An 18,474-nucleotide genomic window follows, 5' to 3' on the forward strand; every position below is an offset into this window, starting at 1 on the left:
TCTACCTCCACAGGTTATTGGTACTTATGACTGATGGTGCCTTAGAGCATAGGATATCAGACATGGGAGGATGCTTTGAACCAAATGTCAGAGCTGGGAGAGGCTTTAGAACACAGGGTATCAGAACTGGGTGGAAACATAGAACACAGAACTTTAGAGCTGAGATGGGGTTTAGAGCATAGGATGTCAGAGCTGGGAGGGCCCTTAGAACACAGAATGTCAGAGTTGGGTAAGAACTTAGAATATATAATTTCAGAACTGAGAAAAGGGACTTAAAACATAGAATATCAAAACTGGGTGAGAACTTAGAACACAGAACTTCAGAGCTGAGAGGGGGCTTAGAGCATAGAATGTCAGATTGGAAGGGTCCCTAAGAACATAGACTATCAGAACTGGGTGAGAACTTAGAACACAGAACTTCAGAGCTGAGATGGGGCTTAGAGCATAGAATGTCAGAGCTGGAAGGGCCCTAAGAACATTGAATATCAGAACAGGGTGAGAACTTAGAACATAGAATTTCAGAGCTGAGAGGGGGCTTAGAGCAAAGAATGTCAGAGGTAGAAGGGAGCTTAGAACCTTAGATGTCAGAGGTGGGAAGCATTTTAAGACACAGAATGTGAGAACTTGAAGGAGCCTTAGAACATGGAATGTCAGAACTAGGAGGCAGTTTAAAGCACAGAATGTGAGGGCTAGGAGAGACTTTCGAACATAGGATGTTGGAGCTGGAAGGGAATTTAGAACACAGAAGACTACATGACAGTGGGCCTGCTTTTCACAGATGTGAGATCCCTCGGGTTCTGCTAACTTGTCCTAAGCGGCACAAATAATGAGCAACATAGCAGGGCTTACTACAGGGCGAGGCCAGGGCTTCCCCTATAGGCCCTTGTTGCCTTTTCCTCCCTGTTCCTCACTTTCATACAAGCCCACACCCAGTCCACCCCAACCTCCAGCCTGACCTCACACCTACAAGAAATGGTACAGTAGCAATGTTGGCTCACCTTATCCGGCTCTTTGTAGTTGGCAAAGCACAGTCCACACAACACAGGCCTGTGAGGTAGGGAGAGCCAGTAATGATTATAGCCATTTTACAGATGAAACAACTGAGGCTCAGAGAAAAGTGTCTTCATGCAGTGAAGAAGTAGCAGGAACCAGGATCTGAACCCAGGTCTTCTGACTCCTGGTCTTGTACTCTAGACAACACCCCATGCTGTCCTCTCCTTGCCAAGTATGCTGAAGACCCACTTCCAAAAACTCTTCCCTCATTAATACTTGATCCAGATGAAGCCCACTGATCTCAAGCACACATGCGCATACATGCGCACACATATATAGCACCCAAAACTCTGCTGGCCCTTCAGAACTGACCTTGGTCTCCTTGCTGTGGAACTCAGCAGCCTAAGCACCTCCCCCTTGGCTTCCAGTAGCCAGATCCCCTCTGTTGGGGCCTCATTGCTCCTGAACCAAGTACAGAGGTGGAGAACATTGAGGTGCCAGCCTTGCTCTGCTTTGTGTTGTCTCCTCCTAGACTGGGGACTCCCCCGTCCAACTGGGTCAGGAACGACTGGTTCCCCTCTCCCATCCCGAGTTAAGTCTCTTCCTCCCCCCCCCAAGACTAAGAGCTCCCAGGGACAGGGCTTGTCTGCCCTTACCACTTGGGCACACGGCCTCAGAGGACAGACACTAGTGGCTCCTCCTCAGCCCCAAGGTTCCCTGAGGTCCCACCCCCACTTCCCGATCCATACCACCCTCCAGCACAGATTATACTCAACAACTTCACCCGGAGAAAACCTGTTCTCTGGCGAGGCCCCTCACAGACACGTCTGGGGCAGAGCAGGCTGCCTCCGTGAGCTGTTTCTCCACCACTGGGAAAAGCACGCAAATGAGATGGGAGGAGGCAGCAGCCTCCTTGCTGTGGGCAAGGGCTGGTGAATGGGGGATCTTGCTTCCCTGACCAACTCAGCCCCCAGGCCAGGTCCCCCCTTAGAGCAAGGCCCAGTGGGTGTCGACTTGGGGGTTCAGTCCATGGGGGCATTGAGGGGATACAGCTTCAGCTCAGGTTCCACAGGGTCCGTATCAAAGAGGCTGACGGCATCAGTGCCTGTGGGTGGGGAGTGGCCAGGCAGGGTCTCCCGGGGCTGATCAGTGACCTGCAGGGTCGAGGTGCCCGAGTCTACCTCTCCAGGGAGGGTCATCCTGTGCTGCAAGGAGAAGCCCACCGGGGGGATGAACTGGGGGGCCCCGCTGTGGGAATTGCGCCAGGAGAGCGAGATGAGGCTGGTCCTTCGATCCCAGGCCCAGCGGGCACAGGGCACAAACTTGGCCATGGCCCTCTTGAAATCCCTCATAAAGAGCGGGTAGATGATAGGGTTCATGGTGCTGTTGCAGTAGCCTAGCCAGGTGAGGACATCGAAGAAGACTTGGGGAATGCAGTCACACACGGTCTGCAGGGGACAAGGGGACAAGGCACACACACGGCCTTGGGTGAGTGACTGACCAACCGCAGCAGCCAATTGTACTCTGCAAAACACTGGACTTACATTGTCTCAAGAGATCCTCTAGGGAGCCCTGCCCCAGTTATGTTCATTCTACAGATAAGGAAACTGAAGCTCTAAGACAAAGTGTCATCGGCCCATCAGCAAGCATCCGATTTCCCGATCTACCAAATGAAAGGGCTTGGACCAGATGCTAAGGGACCTGTCACCTGGGACATTGTAAAATCCCTCCCAGCTATGTTCTACGGCTCTTCCTGGCTCTGATATTCTGGATTCTAGTACCTCTCCTAGATCTGACATTCTCTGTTCTAAGGACTCTCCCAACTCTTACATCCTATGTTCTAAGGCCCCTTCCAGCTCTGACCTTCTGTGTTCTAAGACCTCTCCTAGGTCTGACATTCTCTGTTCTAAGATTCCTCCCAACTCTTACATCCTATGTTCTAAGGCCCCTCCCAATTCTGACATTCTCTGTTCTAAGATTCCTCCCAACTCTTACATACTATGTTCTAAGGCCCCTCCCAGCTCCAACATGCTATGTTCTAAGGTCTCTTCCAGCTCAGACCTTCCATATTCCAAGGTCCCTCACAGATCTAACACTATATGAATCTAATAAAGCTAGATATTTTGACTACAAATCTGTCATTCTTTCCAGCACATGGCCAGGCCTCTTCCTTTGACAGGACTATCAGATGCATTTCTTCTCCTCATTCCCTGTTGCATGGCTCCAGAATCTGGGTCCAGGGATAACGCCTCCCCAGAAAAGGCCAGGCGAATGATCAAACAGCTGAGTTTGACAATGGAAGAGTAGCAGGAATAAAAAAAAAAACTAAACACCAAGGACAAGTGGCTATTAGAGTTTAGGAATAACCCTATACACAAAAGCTCAGCTCATTCGCCCCAGAGTGACCACCTAGTGACAGGTAACAAATTGGAGTTTGGAGAAAGCTCATCACGCTCAATCCAGCTACCAAATTCCCACTGAGAATGGTTCACGAAGTCAGTCATCAACAAGGCTAACTTTAGGCCCCACTACCCCACAGTGAGCCTGAGGTCATCCCCCTACTTACAGGAAGGCCTCTCTTTCCCCTGAGCCCTAGAGGACTCTCATTAACTGAAGGCCTGGTAGAAAGAGAGTCCCTTAATTTTCTCTCCTGGTTCTTTAAGGTTAGAGAATGTCCCCTAGAGTCAAAGCATGTCAGAGCTAGATCAGAGAGCAGCTGGTCCAGAAATTTCTCTAACATCTCTAATAAGTGGGCATCCATCTTTCACTGGAAACACCCCATTGAAGAGAAGAGGTCACCACCTCCCCAAGACATCGCATTGGGCTCTTGGACAGCTCCAGTTGCTGGGAAGGTTTTCCTCACCCTGAGCCTACCTCTGCCTCTGTAACTTCCACCTAATCCTTCTTCCACAGGGCAGTTCTTCGAATTCTTAGAAGCAGTGGTCACGCCCCTCTCCTCCCCAGCTCTCATATTCTGCCTGTCCCTTCAACCCGTCCTCATCTAGCACGTTCCCCAGAACCTTCACCAACCTGGACAGCCTCCTCCCGACATGCTATAGCTTCCTGGGCCCAGAAGTGAGCATCAGACTCCAGATGTGGTCTGACCAGGGCAAAGTACTTCCTCTTGGGAAGTTATAGCTGGTGTCTGACTTGAACTTGTGCACCTACAATGTCTTTTCTGGACATTTGCTCAGCAGGGAACCCAGGTCTGTTCGTACATTGCCCCTCCACCCACCCACCCTCTCCAATATTCAGGATTTTTGTCCAGGAAGGAAGCCCAAGGGGTTTGTTTCATGTCTGAAGTTCTAAACAGCCATGGCATTTTCCTCCCCAAACCCTACCCTGGGGAATGCTCAAGCCTTACCTGGATCACATTGGCTACAAAGAAGGGTAGCCATGCCACAAAGAACATGCCCAGAAGAATGCCCAGGGTCAAGCTGGCCTTCAGGGCCTTTCTGCTGTGCTTGGCAGCGAACCGTCTGTTCTCACTTGAGGCTGATGCTGTTAGATTTGAAGTCCTTGGCACCTGCGAGAGACACGTCTTTGAGGATCGTGGGGGTGGGGCACGGTAGCCACAGGCTGACCCTTCACCATCCCCAGGATGACTTCTCCAAGCCTGACTCCAGACTAACTCCTAACCTCCTCTGCAGACTAACCTTGACTCCAACCAGTAATCCCAGAAATGATCTTGCTCATGAGCAGAACATTGTAGCTGCGGATGGCTTGGTGCATCTCAGCCCTACCACTGAGGGCAGAAACACAAGTTGAATTCAGACCACATAGACAACAAATGAAAGCTTCATTTTCATGTCTGAAGCACGAGTCAAGGCCCCTCCAAAGTATCCTTCAATTCATTTGGGTCAAACCTTATTTCACTAAAGATTATGGCTCTGAAATAAGAAGCTTGGAAATCTTTCTGATCTATAAAAACTTTCATTGTATTTGCTGTCATGGGATTTATCGGTGTGCTTGAGATGTGTCCCTAGGAAACACAAAACGGGGATATAGTTCCAATTTTTCTCTTACATTCATTCATGCAGCACAGTGGATAGCACTGGGCCTGGAGTCACGAAGACCTGAGTTCAAATTTGACCTTGAGCACTTATTAGCTGTTTGACCTAGACAAGTCACTTAACTTGTCCGTCTCAGTTTCCTTACCTGTAAAATCAATATAAATAATAGGACCTTCCTCCCAGAGTTGGTTTGAAGATCAAATGGGATAATATACTGATCTCTGCTTAGCACAGTGCCTAACACATAGTAGGCACTTAATAAATGCTTTATTCCTCTCTTTTCCCTTTCCCTCTAGTCCAACTACATGCCTTTGCCCAACAATTAGTCTCTGATACTTCCCTTGAAGACCTCTAGTGAGAGGAAACACACTACCTCCCAAGACAATCCATTATACTTTTGTTTGTTGTTGTCTCTTCAATCATATCTGGCTCTTCTGTGACTCCATCTGGGGTTTTCTCAGCAAAAATATTGGAGTGATTTGCCATTTCCCTCTCTATTACATTTTACAGATGAGGAAATTGAGGCAAACAGGGTTAAGTGACTTGCCCAGGGTCACACAGCTAGTCAGTGTCTGAAGCCAGATTCGAACTCATGGAGGCTTCCTGATTCCCACTCCACTGCACCATCTAGATGCCCCATTCTACTTTTAGATACTCTAAATCATTTTGAAGATTTCCTTACATAGAATTAATTCTGTTTTGCTGACATTTCTTCCCATTCTTTCTTATTCTGAGGTCAGGCAGAACACATAATCCCTTTTACACAAGCTTTTTAAAAAAAAATTTGAAGCTAGATATCACAATACCCCTTCCCCCCCCCCTACAGCCTTCTCCAAGCAAATCAGCCCCAGTTCCTCCAACTAATGCTTGTATGACAAAGACACTTTCTAGTTTATTAATATCCTTCTAAATTTGTGGTGCCCAAAAGTGAACCCAATATGCCAACTCTTTCATTGTACCGAAGAGAAAACAGAAGTGTACTCCAGAGCAGAGACTGGACCTTAAAAAGCATCCATTTTGGGTGGCTAGGTGGTGCAGTGGATAAAGCACTGGCCCTAGATTCAGGAGGACCTGAGTTCAAATCCGGCCTCAGACACTTGACACTTACTAGCTGTGTGACCCTGGACAAGTCACTTAACCCCCATTGCCCCCCACACAAAAAAAGCATCCATTTTAATTCCTTCATCACGTACTTAAGAACATTGAAGTCATCTTTCCCAGAATCACAGAACTACTCTTTATCAGAGGCAGGACTCAAACCCAAGTCTTGGCTCTGTATCAAAACAGTCTTGTAGGGGACTTTGTATAAGTATGAGTATAATCTATAAGGATGAGCTATTGCTCTGTAAATTACTTCCAACTTGTATGTTGCATTATGTATGTTTATGGGCAATGTGTATGCTGGGAAAGAATTCCAGGCCAGCTGAGCAGGAAGGTCCCTAGGTTTTGGTGTCTTACCAAGCTTCCCAGCAATCTGAGCCACAGAGGGGAAGAGGGTCTTCTCTGCATTATTCCTGACTCAGAGCCTTTCCATGAATCCAGTGCAATTCTATCTTGTACAGCCCAGTCCAGTCCAGTCCAATTCAAAGCTATCCTATCCTGTCCAGTCTAGTCCAATCCAGTCCAGGTCAAGCCAGTCCAATCCAATCAATCAGAAATGAGAGCATCAGGAAGAGGCCACAGACAACTGGGAGAACATGCGAAGGGGCATATGTGCCCAGGCCTCTTCTAGAAGCTGGGAGAAGACGTGGTTCTGTGTGCGGACAGTAGAAGAGAAGCCATTAGACCCCTTCTCATCCCAGGGCCCCACAGGTGCCTCAACACTTAATATGATACAGAATCATATAATATAGAATGTCAGAGCTAGAAACGACCTTATACTAAGTAAAGACAGAATTGGAATGTTCTTTAGAACATAGACTGTCAGAATTGAGAGACTTTTTGGGTATAATCTGTTTCAATTTCCTCATTTACACATGAAGAAACTGAGGCTCCTCAAATTAGGTGACTTACCCAAGAAATAACAAGAAGCCGAGCCTAGGATTCAAACTCTTCCCATTTGACTCCATAGCTAATTATCATGTCCCGATCCATCAACTTCCAGGAGTCCTTGGCACTACTTCCCAAAATGGTCTTCCTACCCTTTTTGTTTTTCTCTCCCTCTACCCCTAGGACCACCATAGCCCTAGGAGCCTTCCAGAGAGAAGGGTTCTGTCCGTGGTACTGAAATTTCCTCTGCACAATTTTATACACCTACAGCTGCTGGGAATCCTAGAACAAATGATCATAGATCTAGACCCACATTTTATAGATGAAGACAGTGAAGCACCAGAGAGGTTAAAAACAAAGAATATTAGAGCTGGGAGGGCCCTTAGAACACAGAATATCAGAGCGAAATGGGCCTTTAGAACCTAGAATGTCAGTACTGGGAGGGAGCTTACAACATACAATGTTAGAGCTAGGAGGGCCTTTAGAACCTAGAATGTCAGATTGTATTGTTTAAAAATCTAAATGTGGTGGTGGCTAGGTGGCGCAGTGGATAAAGCACCGGCCGTGGATTCAGGACTCCCTGAGTTCAAATCCGGCCTCAGATACTTGACACTTAACTAGCTGTGTGACCCTGGGCAAGTCACTTAACCCTCATTGCCCTACAAAAAAAAATAAAGCTGGAAGGACAGCTCTTTGGGGGCAGCTAGGTGGCACAGTGGATAAAGCACTGGCCCTAGATTCAGGAGGACCTGAGTTCAAATCCGGCCTCAGACACTTGACACTCACTGGCTGTGTGACCTCGGGCAAGTCACTTAACCCCAATTGCCCCACAAAAAAAAAAGAAAAAAGAATAAAAAAGAAAATCTAAATGTGGATTCTAATCTGTCCGCCCCCCAGTTTTGGGGGGAAACTGGCTAAAATCTCTGATAAATTCACCAAGAGTTTAGGCTTTTAAGGGTTTATTAAAAGATATAAGATAGTAAAGAGAGAGAAAGATTGAGAACAGATTTCTTATAGCATGGAAATCCTAGCCTTCCTAACCTCCCATGTGAAGTCCTGCCACCAAGCTGATGTCTCGAACCCAAAAGAGGAAGACCTCATCTGCCAGCATCTGCTTTCTACTTCGTGTCCTCCTCCCAGAAATGGGAGGCTCCTCAAGTTGATTGGCTGGCAGCTTTGCTAGACAGTACCCATGAGCAAATGTCACTTCCTGACACCAAGGAACTGACCACATGCCTTGCCCTCAGATGCCTTCTCCTCATGGCGGAGCTTTCCTACAGTAACTCTCCAGCAGGTAGCATCACTGCAATCGTTACAAGATCTAGGAGGGAGCTTAGAACACAGAATGTCAGAGCTGGAAAGAACGTGTCTTCACTCCCTGATAGGGCCAGAGGAACCCCCCCCCAAAGATCCACAATCTCAAAGTTGGCAGCAACTTTAGTGAAAACATATACCTGACCAAGAGTCTCCTCTGCATTATTCCTAACATCCAGCCATTCTATAAATTCAATTGAGTCCAGGCCAAACCAGTCCTATCTAAGCCAATAGTATCCTATCCTATCCTACCCTGTCCAATCTAACCCAATCCAGTCTATTTCAGTCCAGTCTAATCCAAACCAATGCTATTCTGTCCAATCCAATCCAGGCCAATCCAATCCCATCAGGTCCAGTTCAATCCAAGGACCCTGTCTCAGAAGAAAGTTGGTGCCTCACAGTCCAAAATATTCTTCCTTAAGGTGAAATGGATTGTAGTAGGAGGCAGCTAGGTGGTGCAGTGGATAGAGCACCAGTCCTGGAGTCAGGAGTACCTGAGTTCAAATCCGGCCTCAGACACTTGACACTTACTAGCTGTGTGACCCTGGGCAAGTCACTTAACCCCAATTGCCTCACCAAAAAAAAAATGGATTGTAACAGAGACAAATTCCCTTATGTACTCCCCCCTTCCAGTACAAGTTATCTCCAGTTAAAATGAACCACCAGGACAGCTTGGTAAGATTCCTATTAGGGAGGTACCACAAATGTTACTCTCCTTCACTGACAGATAAGGAAACTGAGACTCACAGATTGTGACTCACCAAGGGCCATGGAACTAATAAGTGTCATTGATGGTATTCCAACCCACATCAGTCTTCCTAAGTCTAGCTTAAAGAGCACACCATCCATTTTGCCATAGGAAATCTAGATGGGTCTTTCTGCTGCTCATAATCTCATTACAAATCAATTCAGTTCAACAAGTATTTATTAAATGCCTGCTGAGGCAGTGGGGTGTAGTGCAGTGACATTAAAAGACAATTAGTGGGGCAGCTAGGTGGTGAAGTGGATAGAGCACTGGCCCTGGATTCAGGAGGACCTGAGTTCAAATCTGGCCTCAGACACTTGACACTTACTAGCTGTGTGACCCTGGGCAAGTCACTTAACCCCAATTGCCTCACTAAAAAAAAAAAAAAAAAGACAATTAGCCCCTAAACCATACACAAGGATCACTGCAGCCCACATATTGACCTAGAAAACCACAGCATCTTCGTTGGATGGTATTTTTATTTACTTTGCTAGATGTTTCCCAATTCCATTTTAATCTGGTTTGGACCCATTCATAGGCACTGTGGTCCACATACAGCCTTCTGGCTGGATTCGACACCTCTGGTATGGAGGATGGAGCCTACCTTGGAGTTTGAAGCAAGGGTGCAATTTCATATTTCTATTGTGTTTTTCAGTTTACAAAATATTTTCCCAGGGCAGTTAGGTGGCACAGTGGATAAGGCCCCAGCCTTGGATTCAGGAGGACCTCAGTTCAAACCCAGACTCAGACACTTACTATCTGTGTGACCCTGGGCAAGTCACTTAACCCCCAATGCCCTGAGGGAAAAAAAAGGAAAATCAAAATATTTTCCCCCAAAACCCTATGGCATAGGCAGTGCAAGTAGTGTCTCTTTTACAGATGAGGAAACTGAGACAGTAAAAACTCAGGATTCTATCCACATACTCAACAACCCTTTAAACCCCTCCCTTTCTAGAATTCAGGAATCTGACCTTAGTAAGACTGATCCTCCCACCTAAAAAGAAAGACAATTTAACGCTTTGATGGATAATCAGGAGACTATGTTTGAGTATAGCTAACCCAGACGCTGATTCTACTCGCACCACCAATGCCAGCAAAAGTAATTAGAGAGCAGAAGCTTGTGGCCTAAGAAACAGAGATTGTAACTGGGTCTCTAAAATTTCTTTGAAATTAAGCACAATAGGGGCAGCTGGGTGGTGCAGTGGATAAAACACCAGCCCTGGATTCTGGAGGACCTGAGTTCAAATCTGACCTCAGCCATTTGACACCTACTAGCTGTGTGACCCTGAGCAAGTCACTTAACTCTCATTGCCCTGAAAAAAAAAAAGAACAAAACAAAGCAGGGGAAGAAAGAAATTAAGCACAATGGAGGAATTTAGAACAGACACCCTTCTGGCTTGGAAAGGAGTCTATGTGAAATCCTCCCCTTGAAAGGCTGTGTAGTCTAATCTCTAATGGAAAGTATGATTGATTCTGCCCTGAGTTAAAAATCCTGAGTACTGCCTTCACCTCTCAGAGGCTTCATCTGTAAAATGAAGGGTTTCCTCATTTGTGAGATAAAGATGGTAACACCTGGACTGACTGTTGGCTTCACAGGGTCATAGAGAAAGCACCTTTGCAAATCTTAAAGCATTGTAATAAATTCGAGGTGTTATTTTTAAGGTCTCTTCCAATTGCAACACTGGATCTGTAAATAAAGAGACATACACAGAGCCCCTAAGATTTTATGATTCTCCGGACCCGTGACTTCGAGAGATGGAGAGGAAAGAATGAAGGTGGGGGAGGACGGCCCATTACCCAGCATTCTCAGTTACCTGCAGGGCCTCCATGTTGGTGGCAAGGGAGGCCACTTGCACTGCCTGCTTGCGGGCTGTCACCAGGATCCGACAGTAAGTGAAGGAGATGGCCACAGAAGGTAGGAAGAAGGTGAGCCCTGAAGCCACCAGAACGAAGGGCAGGCTGGCCAGCAGGCGGCACTGCCCCCCAGGGGCCAGGTCAGCCCAGGAGGCCTCGGCAGTGGCGTTGTGAGGCGTCAGGCGGCCCTGCTGGTGCCAGCCCATGTGCGTGGGCAGGAAGGAAGCCAGGGCGGCCAGGCTCCAGGCGGCCAGGATGAGGGCCAGGGCCCGGCACGGGGTCATGCGTCCCTTGTACCGTAGAGGAGACAGGATGAGCAGGTAGCGGTCCAGGCTGATGAGACACAGGTTAAGGATAGAGGCGCTGCAGCACATGACGTCGAAGGCCACCCAGAGCAAGCAGAGGCTGCGTGCCAGCATCCAGCGGCCGTACAACTCGTTGAGCATGGCGGGCGGCATGACCACCAGCCCCACCAGCAGGTCCGACGTGAAAAGCGACACGAGGAAGTAGTTGGAAGTGCTGCGCAGAGCCGGTTGTGTGCAAATGAGCAGAATGAGCAGCGAGTTGCCCGCAGCGGTCAAGGCGATGATGACACACAGGACGGCGGCCACCCATCCGCTGCCCTCGGGAGTCCCCCAGCTCGGGCTGCTGCTGTTGGCCAGACCCAAGTGCAGGGCCATGGGTGGGGGCGGCAGCGATGACTGGCCCTGGCCGGACGAAGGCACCGAGTCGGGGTGAGGGCGGTAGGAGCAGAAGGGACGAGAGGGCAAACAGGGTAGAAGGTGGCGATGTCGGGGGCTCCCGCGGGCAGAAAAGAGGGCGAGGAAGAGATGGCAGCCGTAACGCGGGCTGCGGCGGGGGGGGGGGGACACAGCGCGTAACGGGAGGACTCTGAGGGCCTAGGGCAGTTCGAGGCCCAGAGGTAGTAGACCCAAAGGGAAGCGCTAATGAGGTGCGACGTGGACGGGAGAGAGAGGAAGGCGCATCCCAGAGTCCGAGCGAGCAAGGGGCCTGCTCCTGGCGAAGTCGGCTTTCTATCGGGATCGGTCGCCCATTTTACAGATGAGGAGCGACAAGGGACAAGAGATGGCAGTGACAGGGAGCGCACCAGGTGGAGAAGGATGAAGGTGATAAAGAGGTGCAATGTGGGCTGTGGGATGGACTTGAGGGGGGGGGGCGCGCGGCGCGCCGAGAAAAGGCACTAGAAGAGCCGACACCAGGAGCCGGGCTGGGAGCTTGCCAGGGAGGAGTACATAGGGGCATGCGGAGCCGCGACAGCACCGAAGGGGATCGCTCAGCGCGGTGCGGCCGGGGGAGGGGGAACGCCGTGACGGGCGAGGGTCGGGAAGGTGAGACCCAGGTGGAACGTGGGAGGAAAGGACGGAAGGGGGAGGCAGGAGCGCGCAGGTCCGGAGGGACCAGGCTGGAGAAAGCCGTGAGGCCCCTACCCTCTCAGCCCGGCACCCGCATTCAGGGGATGCCACCCCGGGGGATGAAGGGGTGTGGCCTGAGGAGCGCAGGGGCTAAGGTGGCATCTCTAGAGACCGAGACCAGAAGCCCAAGACAGCTGCTCGGTCTGCTGGGCTAGGGGGGCCGGGCAGCCCGCAGTGGGGCTGCAGGGAGGAGGAGTCAGGAGCACAGCCCGTTAGAGCTGGTCGGTGGCTGGGCGCCCCAATCCTAGTGGCCGGAGAGGGTTTTCCGAGCCTCGGTCCCACATCCTACCCCGTCCCCTCCCGCGCGCGTTCCTCTCCGCTGCCGGCCCCTACCTGGGCTGAGCTCCAGGCCACTGCAACAGGCGCTGCTGCCACCGAGGGCGGGGGTGGGGGTGAGGGGCGTGGATGGTGGGGGGGGAGAGGGAGGACCTGGAGCTGCCTCCCGGCTCCCCGCTCCCTGCTCCTCGCTCCCCGGCCTATAGGAGAAGAGCTTGGATCCTGGATAGCTGAGGACTGCAAGCGCAGGAGCCAGGCACAGGTGCCTCTCCCCACCCCCAACCCCCTACCCGAGTGCGGGAAGGAGCTGGAGCGGTAGAACTAGCGCTGGCCAGAGTGGAAACAGCTAGGAAAGCCGATGCCCTGTGAGAGCTGTCAAAGCTCCCTCCCCTGGTGGAGGCGGCGCCACGGGGGACCCCAGAGGCGGGGGAAGAGAGAAGATCCCGAGCCCGGGGAGGGATGCCTGGAGCGTCCTCTGCGGGACCAAGAGTTTATCATCATATTGGACCTCATTTCCTATTGCAGTAGCTTGTCGGAGTAGAAAGGAATCTCAAGAGACCTTCCAAGTGTCCAAATTCATTCGAGCAGCCTAAGGATTGTCATGGATACAGTGCCTCTGCTTGACTGCGGGGGGCAGAGCCAGGGTCGATAGGTGGAAATTGCAGAAAGTTAGAGTAAGGTTCCTGGTAAAGAAAAACTTCCCAACAAAGAGAGGTGCCCAAAAGTTGGATGGGCCGCCTGGACATCTGGGGATCTTATTAGCTGGGAGGGAATACAGATGTGTAAACTGAGGACCAACGAAGTGACCTGCCCAAGGGCTTATCAAAGAGAATGGATCAAGCTCTTTATAATAGAGATTGGGAAGTTCATTGTATAATTGTCTCCTTGTGTTTTTCCAAAAAAAAGTTCATGTTTGTTGCTGTTTGTCAAGTTAATAATAATAATAATAATAACAATAATAAATTAAATAGATAAATAAAAATAGCATTTAGATAGCTCCATGAGTTATCTCATTTTTTTTTTCTCAACAACCCTGTCAGGTAGGTATTATTATCCTCATTTTAACAGATAAAGAAACTGAGGCAGAGGTGAAATTACTTGTCCAGGGTCACACAGTTAATAAGTGTCTGAGGCTAGATTTGACCTAAGGTCTTCCTGACTTCAGATTCGGTGTTCTATCCATTTCCCCACTTGGGTAATGTGTCATCACTAGAGGTCTTCAGATTGGTCACCTTCTGGTAATGTTGGAAGTGGTGTGAGAATCATGCTCAAGTATAAGGTGGATTAAGGTAGATAGGAACTTAGATTTGGAGCTGAAAGTTACCTCGGAGGGCATCTAATGCAAATTTTATTTTGTAGATGATGAAATTGAGGCTTAGGAAAATGCCTTGCCCAAGAGTTAGGATTTAATCCCTTGTCTCCTGACTCCAAATTTAGTGGCCCACAATTCCATAGGAAGGGGAGAAAAGTCCTTTCCAATTCTGATATTCTATGACACATCTAAAAAATTCTGGAGACATCTCTAGAATGCCCCCCAATCGCATTTGCTCTTCTTACCTGAGGTTTCTAAGACCTTTTCAATTTATTCTTGCTCAAAACTCTTGGGTGGGTAGCATTCCCCATGTGTGGCAGGGGTCATAGGTCAGGACAGGAGAGGGTAGGTGACAGGCACAATAGGAGTACCTGGATACAATGTACCAACCCCTTTCACCTCTCCACTTATAGGCTTGTTTCCTTTTTAATTTTCTCTCTGGGTTCATAAAAGGTGGTCTGGAATATTTTTGAGACTATAACTAAAATTGCAGTTTCTTTAATTGGTTTGTCCTTACTCTCCAGATTAATTGGAGGAAATCTCTTCTCCCTTTGAGTTATCTTCCCTTCTCAATCCTAAACTGCACACTTAAGGCCTGGCCAAAAATCACATTTAAAGATATGTTTTAATCGCATTATTATTTTTTTTTTTTTGGTGAGGCAATTGGGGTTAAGTGACTTGCCCAGGGTCACACAGCTAGTAAGGGTTAAGTGTCTGAGGCTGGATTTGAACTCAGGTACTCCTGAATCCAGGGCCGGTGCTTTATCCACTGCACCACCTAGCTGCCCCAGTTAATCACATTATTAAACAGCATAAAACACAGATAGGCATTAAGGCAAGATACAACAGACTGCAATAGGAATTGCTGCCTAGTGATTAGGTCCTTTCTTGGCTGCCCACTTTCTAGCAGTTGGAGGGAATAATGGGAAGAAAAGTGGTGAAAAAAGGGCTTTCCCAGACAATGCTCTGGATGTGGTCAGAATGGGGGGGGGGGGAGGGAGAAACAAGGGGTCTCACTTCTAAATTCTGCTTCCAGGGGCTGAAGGTTTCTGCTGAGTTTGGCTAGAGAAGCATGCACCTCTGGATGGAGAGGCCATGGCTGTCCAAACGTCTCTGTGGCTTTCCTCAATATGACATTCCCTCAAAGTTAAAAAGGCTTGGAAACTTGGGAGACTGGATAATGCCTGCATGCCTTCATTCCTCCCCCTACCCCACGACCATGCAGTGGCAGCATACTAAAAAAGCATTAACTTAGTGGATAATGAATCAGTTCATCCCCTGCATGTGGCTGTCCCAGCTGTTCCTGTTCTCACTTCCTTCCTGTTCTTGAAAAAGGGTTTGTTTTCTTTTTCTTGGGGGGGGGGGGAGGCAATGAGGGTTAAGTGACTTGCCCAGGGTCACACAGCTAGTAAGTCTCAAGTGTCTGAGACCAGATTTGAACTCAGATATTCCTGAATCCAGGGCTAGTGCTTTTTCCACTTCTGCCACCTAGTTGCCCCAAAAGGGGTTTTATTGATGAGGTAACTGAGGAGTTGCAGAATTAAATCACATGAAGCATAAGAGATAGAATACTCAGTTTTGCTGTCTCCCAATAATAAAGAATATTCCTAGAAAACAGTAGCCTCCCACCTACCTGTGACAGTGATTGAATTGGCATTCCCTGGGAAGAGAGACCTGCCTGGCTCCCCCACCCCTAGTGTGATAGAAGCACTCAGCCCCTCCTGACCCTTTCTGAGACTGAGATTCTCCCAAAGCAGTGCTGCCACCTTGTGGGAACAGGGACAATGACAACTCCTTGGATTCTCAGACCTTTTCCCCTATCCCAGACCACAGTAAAAAACAAAACCAAAAACAAACCTTTGTTTTTAAGAGCAGGCAGGGATGGCACCCATATCCCTCAATGTTGATTAAAAGAGATTAAGATCAGGGCAGCTAGGTGGCACAGTGGATAAAGCACAGGCCCTGGAGTCAGGAGTACCTGAGTTCAAATCCGACCTCAGACACTTAACCCTTACTAGCTGTGTGCCCTTGGGCAAGTCACTTAACCCCAATTGCCTCACTAAAAAAAGGGAAAAAAAAAAAGAGATTAAGATCCCCTGCCCTCTCTATTGTTTGGGCTCTCTTTGGCAAACAGGAGAGAACATAAGCAAGGGTCATAAACACATGGGAATGGGGGAGTGGGAATTTTCGTCATTGGAGGGGACATCCACAGTGTTGAGATCACAGATCCATTTGAGTATTTTAACATCATATTAATTTACTTATACACACAAACACACACACACACACACACACACACACACACAGAACTCTTCCTTGTAACAAAGGAAATTTTGAGCGAAATACAACTAACAAAGTGACTCCTTCTTATAGTATATATGACATTCCACACCCAAGAGGAGCAAGGTATGTTTCTTCCTGTATAGTCTGGGAGCAAAAGTATAGATTCTTTTTTACTACTGTTGAATTTTGTTGTTGTTTTTTTTCCTGGTATGACCAGAGGTTTTAAAGACAGCAGTCATTCACTACATATGCTTAACAGGGAAAGGGAAGGGGGAAATCCCATTTTGTAGATGGAAAAACTAAGGCTTTTAGTTTGAGTGGCTTTCCCAAAGTCACGGCAAGTTTCCATTTTATCTCAGGAACAGCTGGCTCTTTCCTCCTTGAGACCTTACTAGAGTGTTGTTGTTCCCTCATTTTTCAGTGGTGTCCAACTCTCTAGGACCCCATTTGGGGTTTTCTTGGCATAGAGGTTGGAGTGGTTGGCACCATTTCCTCCTTCAGCTCATTTTTACAGATAAGGAAACTGATCAGAGTAGAGAATGGTAAAAAAAAAAAAAAAAAGGAAAATTAATGGAAGACAAATAGGTGGCTAGATCTGCTTCATAAGATCATACAGTATGGGAAGGAACCTTAGAGGTCATCTGGTCCAATCTTTTCATTTTATAGATGAAGAAACTGAGGTCTAGCGAGACAAAGTATTTGCCCAAGGCCATACAAGTAGTATGTGATTTTAAAATGTTGAACCTAAGTTGTCTGACTTCCAACCAATCAGTCTTTCCACAGGATTGGTTTAGCAACACAGTTCCTAAGCCTGTCCCAAGTAGGAGAAACAAGGATGACCACCATTGCCCCTCATCCACTGGAGAAGAAAAATCTCTAGAGGATTCCTACAGCTCTGAAATCCCATTTCTCTGTTTGGTTCTCCTTCAGGTATTAAAGCAAGGGGGCAGCCTAAGGTCATGTGGTAAAGTAGAAGCAGCCCTGGAGCAGGGACACTGGACATGGTACAGTGCTAAGACTACTGGCTCCAATCCAATCTGTGTGTCCTTGGCCAAGTCACAATCTCCTGGGCCTCTGAGGTCCTGTCGTTGACCTCCAGAAGGATATAGATCCTATGGCCTGAGTTGGAACCATGGCTCAGACATTAATTAGCTCTGTGATATGGGGGAGCTCATTTCACTTTTCAATGACCCTATATGTGTAGTGCAGTGGATACAGAGATGAACCTAGAATCGGGAAGGGCTGAATTCAAATCCAACCTCAGATACTTACTCGTTGTGTTACCCTAGGCAAGTCATTGACCTTCTGCTTGCCTCAGTTTCTTCTGTAGAATGAGGACAATAACAGCATCTGTCTCTCAGAACTGTTATGAGGGAAAAATAAAATAATATTTGCAAAGCATTTGGCAAAACTCAAAGTGGACAGCTAGGTGGAGCAGTCCACAGAGCACAAGGACCTGAGTTCAAATCCAGTCTCAGAGACACTTAGTAGCTCTGTGACCCTAGGCAAGTCACTTCACCCTGTTTGCCTTAGTTTCCTCATCTATAAAATGAGCCGGGGAGGAAATGTTGAACCAATCCAGTGTCTTTGCCAAATAAAACAAAACAAAACAAATGGGGTCACAGAGTCAGACTTGACTGAAATGACTAAACAACAACAAAACCTCAAAGCGCTCTGTAAAGACCGGCTATTATTTGTTTACTTTGGTTATCCTTGTTATCAGTAAAATGGGTCCCTTCAGGCTTATCCCAGTGGCCCATGCACTACCACAAGTCCCACCAGGGGGCCCCCTCATCCTCTACCCTTGATTCTTCCCTTTCTTTTTTTTTCAGTGAGGCAATTGGGGTTAAGTGACTTGCCCAGGGTCACACAGCTAGTAAGTGTTAAGTGTCTGAGGCCAGATTTGAATTCAGGTACTCCTGACTCCAAGGCCAGTGTTCTATCCACTGTGCCACCTAGCTGCCCCTACCCTTGATTCTAAAAGCAGAATTTCTAGATCCCCCTTAACGAAGCGCCTTCCCTTGGTTCATTCTGTTCAATCTGTCCCATCTCGATGTTGTTTGTAAGTCGTTGTTTGCATGTGGTCTTTAGAATAGAAGCTCAGGGAGGGCAGAGGCTATTTTTGCCCTTCTTTGTATTCCCAGGATGCAGTGCAATGTCCTGCATGCAGCAGGTGCTTGATAAATGCTTGCCAACTTGCCCATTCCCACCCACCCCCAGAACACACATATGCCCAGGTCCACATGACCAACCAATGGCTCA

General features: G+C 48.1%; 1 protein-coding gene across 1 annotated transcript; it reads right to left on the reverse strand.

Moving 5' to 3' along the window:
• Positions 1-15: 15 nt before the first annotated feature.
• Positions 16-11,599, reverse strand: HTR6 (5-hydroxytryptamine receptor 6). The gene is made up of 3 exons (XM_043998195.1): positions 10,869-11,599; positions 4,358-4,519; positions 16-2,441 (listed from the first exon to the last, which is right to left on the reverse strand). Exons 1-3 carry the CDS (start codon positions 11,586-11,588, stop codon positions 2,016-2,018), a joined length of 1,308 nt encoding a protein of 435 aa, XP_043854130.1. The 5' UTR covers positions 11,589-11,599; the 3' UTR covers positions 16-2,015.
• Positions 11,600-18,474: the final 6,875 nt, after the last annotated feature.

This window comes from Dromiciops gliroides, chromosome 3 (genome assembly GCF_019393635.1).
Source record: "Dromiciops gliroides isolate mDroGli1 chromosome 3, mDroGli1.pri, whole genome shotgun sequence".
Taxonomy (NCBI): Eukaryota; Metazoa; Chordata; class Mammalia; order Microbiotheria; family Microbiotheriidae; genus Dromiciops; species Dromiciops gliroides.

What these genes read in the sequence shown, in the direction of transcription:
- HTR6 (XM_043998195.1), bottom strand. Translation starts at nt 11,588, where the DNA reads ATGGCCCTGCACTTGGGTCTGGCCAACAGCAGCAGCCCGAGCTGGGGG. An exon ending in CCAACATGGAGGCCCTGCAG is followed by an intron (nt 4,520 to 10,868) that starts GTAACTGAGAAT and finishes TGTCTCTCGCAG; the next exon opens with GTGCCAAGGACTTCAAATCT. An exon ending in TTGTAGCCAATGTGATCCAG is followed by an intron (nt 2,442 to 4,357) that starts GTAAGGCTTGAG and finishes TGTCCCCTGCAG; the next exon opens with ACCGTGTGTGACTGCATTCC.